Source organism: Cherax quadricarinatus, chromosome 62, assembly GCF_038502225.1.
Source record: "Cherax quadricarinatus isolate ZL_2023a chromosome 62, ASM3850222v1, whole genome shotgun sequence".
Taxonomy (NCBI): Eukaryota; Metazoa; Arthropoda; class Malacostraca; order Decapoda; family Parastacidae; genus Cherax; species Cherax quadricarinatus.
Window position 1 is genome coordinate 2,362,116 of NC_091353.1, and position 6,000 is coordinate 2,368,115.

Here is a 6,000-nt window from a genome sequence, read left to right on the forward strand (position 1 = left end):
GGATATTTTCTGTATGTGGGTCTAAAATTTATGACAGAACTCAAGTTGGAGACCTAGAAATTTGCCCTCTGTGTGTCTTGAAATGGGGGAACAATTTATCGAAATATTAAACTGAACATTTGAAGCTCTGTTTCCAAACAGTATGAAACAGGTTCTGTCTATATTGAGAGTAAGTTTGCTGGTCGTCTTCCAAGTTGATATTTTTAGTTCGTCATTTACATTGTCTGTTAGTATGGTTGGGTTTAGGCGAGAGAAGACATAAGTAGCGTTATCTGCAAATGAAACAGGTTCAAGGCCCGGTCTGTGACCAGTCTGTGGTCAGTATACATCAGTATTCCAGCCTGGATCAAAGATCAATTTTAGGCCCATTGTTATTCATAATTTACATTAATGACCTTGATGAAGGAATTACAATTGACATGAATTTGCTTATGATACAAAGATAGGCCGTACCTCATGTATATTATTGTTTACCAACTCTTACGTACTTTATGGTTCATACTTCTTCATGTATGCTGTCGCTGACATTCATTCGCCCACCCTTCTAACCTCATATCTTAACCATCTCTCTCATTCATCCGCCCTCCATTTTAGCCACACATATTAGCCCTCTCAGAATACTTATATATTTTCATCTGTATCATACAACTATGTTTAGCTGCCATATTTCACTGTATATTTATTTGTGTTTTACTCAGATGCATTACTTTTTTGTGGTAATACAACAATTATTTTGTACAATAATATGCTGACAAATTTTCCAGCTACCTATGATTGGAAATCGAGAGGAGGATGTACCAAGATTTCTACAGAAGTCATTAGATAAGTTGCGGCTGACTTACGTCGATCTGTACCTATTTCACTTTCCATGTGGTATGAAGGGTAAGTAGCATGAATAATGTTAATGATAATATGGATGTTGCTTCGTGTTTTTCTCATTAGTAAATATGGCATTGATTGATAGAATTACCGACAGTATGTTATATGAAAGGACACAAATGCAACTTCTTTCAACAACCCGGCAGTATCCCACGGAGGCAGGATGGCCCCCCCCCCCAAAAAAAAAAAAAAACACGAAAGTTTCTCTCTTTAAATTTAGTAATGCATACAGGAGAAGGGGTTACTAGTCCTTTGCTCCCGGCATTTTACTCACCTCTTACGACACGCATTGCTTACAGAGGAAGAATTCTGTTCTGTTTATTGTAGCAACGACTTGACAAAGCTCCTGAAGAGTGAAACTTTTCCACAATAAAACGTCGCATTAGTTGCATTTGTGTCCTTTTATTTAGCATGACACTGATTGCTGATGAGCCTTTATTGGTACTACATTCTGCTACAATTTTGCTGAGCGAGTGATGACTGAGTCAAGAGGAAGTAAGAAAACCACTTTTGTTTAATTGTGCTAACGGAGATAACAGAAAAGGATTCAGGTACTTGCATCTGTCTCATACCATGAGGTGAAAGTAGGGATCTTGTTGCTGGACACATTTATGTTCTTTCAAGCTTATTGGAAAACTTTTGACAATTGTTTCCCTCTATTATATCTAGTATATAGTAAACATCCACATCATCTTGTTCAGCCTTAGTCTCTCATGGTCCAGGATAGAACAACTGTGTTGGTGGGGAGCATTATGCATCTGTGCTTTATGTAAATATGTACATGTATTATGTGCTGGTTAGCGGCCCTGTTGTATATTATGTTATCTTTTCCCTTACAATGAAATTTTACGTGGGAAGAATACTTGAGATCGAGATCAGGATATAATTCTTCTGTTCCTTTTTCCAAAGTAGACTGAATTGATGATTCAGTCTGGTTTAACTGGTCTCTGAAATTTTGTAAGCTAAACAATCTGGGAACAGTAATAAGGATGTTCAAGTACCTGGGCAAAGCAATTTTCTGGGTATGATTTTATTCAGTGTTTTTCTTAATGTTCCAAGTGAATTATAGCCAAAACTGCACTTAACAGACCACAATGCGAAGCCAAATCTTTGTTGTTTTGAGAACGAAAGGAAAACAAATTGAAGCTCACTCATGCTTTTATTAGACAAAGGAAATCTGGAATGGGTATGGTGAACCAAAAACTGGAAGGTGTTTCACCTTCCAATTTTTGGTTCACCATACCCATTCCAGATTTCTTTCGTCCAAAAAAAAAAGCATGAGTGAGTTTCACTTTGTTTTCTTTTCGTTCTCAAAACAACAAAGATTTGGTTTCGCATTGTGGTCTGTTGACCAAGTCACTGCCTTTGTATACTACAGGATGTAAATAAGACACAGAATGTTAGTTATGGCATTTTATTGTCATGAAGTTTCGTTAACCAGGGACTTAAGGAATTATCCTGAATTGTTAAATCCTAATGGGCAAAAAGGCTTTTCAATAAAATGACATAACCCACATTTTGTCTTATATACAACCTGTCGTTATATTCTACATTAATAACAATAGAAAACATGATAGCGATTTTCTGATATACCATTTTTTTAGGCAAGAATGATGATGACATTTCTCCTAAGGACAATGATGGTAATGCTGTTCTTGACGTGAACACCAACCTTGAGGGAGTCTGGAGAGCCATGGAGGCTCAGGTTGGTACTCATACTTATTTTACCACCTCTAATAATTTATTTTTTTAAAAATTCTGTAGACATTATAAAGGTTAATAATAGTAATGCAGTTAAGTAAAAAGAAACAAGCGCAACTAATTCGACATTTTCTTTCTATAATATATATATATATATATATATATATATATATATATATATATATATATATATATATATATATATATATATATATTATATATATATATATATATATATAAACAAAATATCAAAGGAAGGCATATAAAGGGTCAAGACTACACCTCACCATCACATCCCACAATAAAGATACACCTCACACATGCGTGACGACACGCGACTCTGTCAAACCTGGAGTTTACCTGGAGAGAGTTCCGGGGGTCAACGCCCCCGCGGCCCACCTAATACCCTACCCAAATAACTCATTGTCTTTTCTAGATGTTTTAATTATTAAGGGTACCAATGGCTTTAAATTTAGAATTTACAGAAAACCTACAAATAACTGTTCCTATGTCCACTATTATTCTTCACATCAAGATACAATTCAACTGTTGGTTTTCTCATCAATGTTTTTGACAGATTTACGTATTTGTAATCTAGAATTCGTATATAAAGAAACATCCAAAATTTATGAAATAGCTAGTGATCTAAAATACCTATGAAACGTAATTGATAAATGTTATAAAATTGCTAGAAATACTTTTTACAATCCAAAAAGGGACAACCAACTTTATTTAACTAAAAATATGTTGGTTCTCCCTTACCATGAAAACTTAGTTGATATGCCTTCTCTTCTTAAGACTTTTAATATTAAAGTTGTATTTAAAAATCTTGATACAGTAAAAAAAACTTTTGATAAAGAATTCCCCCCAAAATGCTGATGGATGTGTCTATAAGATTCCTTGCAAAATTTGCGATAAAGTTTATTACGGTCAAACTGGTAAAAATCTCGAACTAAGATTAAAACAACATAAATATAACATCAGAACTGGACAAGATTCCAATGCTCTATTTATTCATGTGAGATATTTTAGCCATCCAATTGATTTTCAAAAAGTTGAGAAAGTTGTATCAAGCAATTCCATGGTCGACAGGAATATTACCTGGAGTTTACCTGGAGAGAGTTTCGGGGGTCAACGCCCCCGCGGCCCGGTCTGTGACCAGGCCTCCTGGTGGATCAGCGCCTGATCAACCAGGCTGTTGCTGCTGGCTGCACGCAAACCAACGTACGAGCCACAGCCCGGCTGATCAGGAACTGACTTTAGGTGCTTGTCCAGTGCCAGCTTGAAGACTGCCAGGGGTCTGTTGGTAATCCCCCTTATATGTGCTGGGAGGCAGTTGAACAGTCTCGGGCCCCTGACACTTATTGTATGGTCTCTTAACGTGCTAGTGACACCCCTGCTTTTCATTGGGGGGATGGTGCATCGTCTGCCAAGTCTTTTGCTTTCGTAGTGAGTGATTTTCGTGTGCAAGTTCGGTACTAGTCCCTCTAGGATTTTCCAGGTGTATATAATCATGTATCTCTCCCTCCTGCGTTCCAGGGAATACAGGTTTAGAAACCTCAAGCGCTCCCAGTAATTGAGGTGTTTTATCTCCGTTATGCGCGCCGTGAAAGTTCTCTGTACATTTTCTAGGTCGGCAATTTCACCTGCCTTGAAAGGTGCTGTTAGAGTGCAGCAATATTCCAGCCTAGATAGAACAAGTGACCTGAAGAGTGTCATCATGGGCTTGGCCTCCCTAGTTTTGAAGGTTCTCATTATCCATCCTGTCATTTTTCTAGCAGATGCGATTGATACAATGTTATGGTCCTTGAAGGTGAGATCCTCCGACATAATCACTCCCAGGTCTTTGACGTTGGTGTTTCGCTCTATTTCGTGGCCAGAATTTGTTTTGTACTCTGATGAAGATTTAATTTCCTCATGTTTACCATATCTGAGTAATTGAAATTTCTCATCGTTGAACTTCATATTGTTTTCTGCAGCCCACTGAAAGATTTGGTTGATGTCCGCCTGGAGCCTTGCAGTGTCTGCAATGGAAGACACTGTCATGCAGATTCGGGTGTCATCCGCAAAGGAAGACACGGTGCTGTGGCTGACATCCTTGTCTATGTCGGATATGAGGATGAGGAACAAGATGGGAGCTAGTACTGTGCCTTGTGGAACAGAGCTTTTCACCGTAGCTGCCTCGGACTTTACTCTGTTGACGACTACTCTCTGTGTTCTGTTAGTGAGGAAATTATAGATCCATCGACCGAGTTTTGAAAATAATATGAATATTTCTTTTGGTTTATATAAATTGGATTCATGTATAATTTATAAAATTTGGGAAGAATTTAATGATACATTAAGCAAGTAATAAATCTTAATTTTTGGGTAGAGTATTAGGTAGGTTTCAGAGTCGGGTGTTGTCACGTGACTGTAAGGTGTAGCTGTGTTGTGGGATGTGATGGTGAGGTGTAGTCTTCATCCTTTATATGCCTTCCTTTGACATTTTGTTTTTATAGTTCCTTGATAATGTGAGAAGTCATGAAAGCATTTGGAATTTCAATATTCTTTCACAGTGGTTGTTTTGCATATTGATATCACCTGTTTACTGTGATCTTACTGTATATATATATATATATATATATATATATATATATAAAAGGAAAAAACATGAGGAAATTAAGACTTCATCAGAGTACAAAACAAATTCCGGCCACAAAATAGAGCGAAAAACCAACGTCAAAGACCTGGAAGTGATCATGTCGGAGGATCTCACCTTCAAGGACCATAACATTGTATCAATCGCATCTGCTAGAAAAATGACAGGATGGATAATGAGAACCTTCAAAACTAGGGAGGCCAAGCCCATGATGACACTCTTCAGGTCACTTGTTCTATCTAGGCTGGAATATTGCTGCACACTAACAGCACCTTTCAAGGCAGGTGAAATTGCTGACATAGAAAATGTACAGAGAACTTTCACGGCGCGCATAACGGAGATAAAACACCTCAATTACTGGGAGCGCTTGAGGTTCCTAAACCTGTATTCCCTGGAACGCAGGCGGGAGAGATACATGATTATATACACCTGGAAAATCCTAGAGGGACTAGTACCGAACTTGCACACGAAAATCACTCACAACGAAAGCAAAAAACTTGGCAGACGATGCAACATATCCCCAGTGAAAAGCAGGGGTGTCACTAGCACGTTAAAAGACAATGCAATAAGTGTCAGGGGCCCGAGACTGTTCAACTGCCTCCCAGCATACATAATGGGGATCACCAATAGACCCCTGGCAGTCTTCAAGCTGGCACTGGACAAGCACCTAAAGTCGGTTCCTGACCAGCCGGGCTGTGGCTCGTACGTTGGATTGCGTGCAGCCAGCAGTAACAGCCTAGTTGATCAGGCTCTGATCCACCAGGAGGCCTTGTCACAGA

The 6,000-nt window shown here is 38.4% G+C and overlaps 1 protein-coding gene across 1 annotated transcript in view; it reads left to right on the top strand.

The window, feature by feature from the left end:
* Window positions 1-6,000, top strand: part of LOC138854534 (aldo-keto reductase family 1 member A1-like) — a 51,595-nt gene that overhangs the window by 17,786 nt on the left and 27,809 nt on the right. Inside the window, exons 3-4 of the mRNA XM_070098338.1 lie at window positions 765-882; window positions 2,484-2,584. Of these exons, the coding sequence (XP_069954439.1) occupies window positions 765-882; window positions 2,484-2,584 (219 nt within the window). The remainder of the gene's footprint in view (window positions 1-764; window positions 883-2,483; window positions 2,585-6,000) is intronic.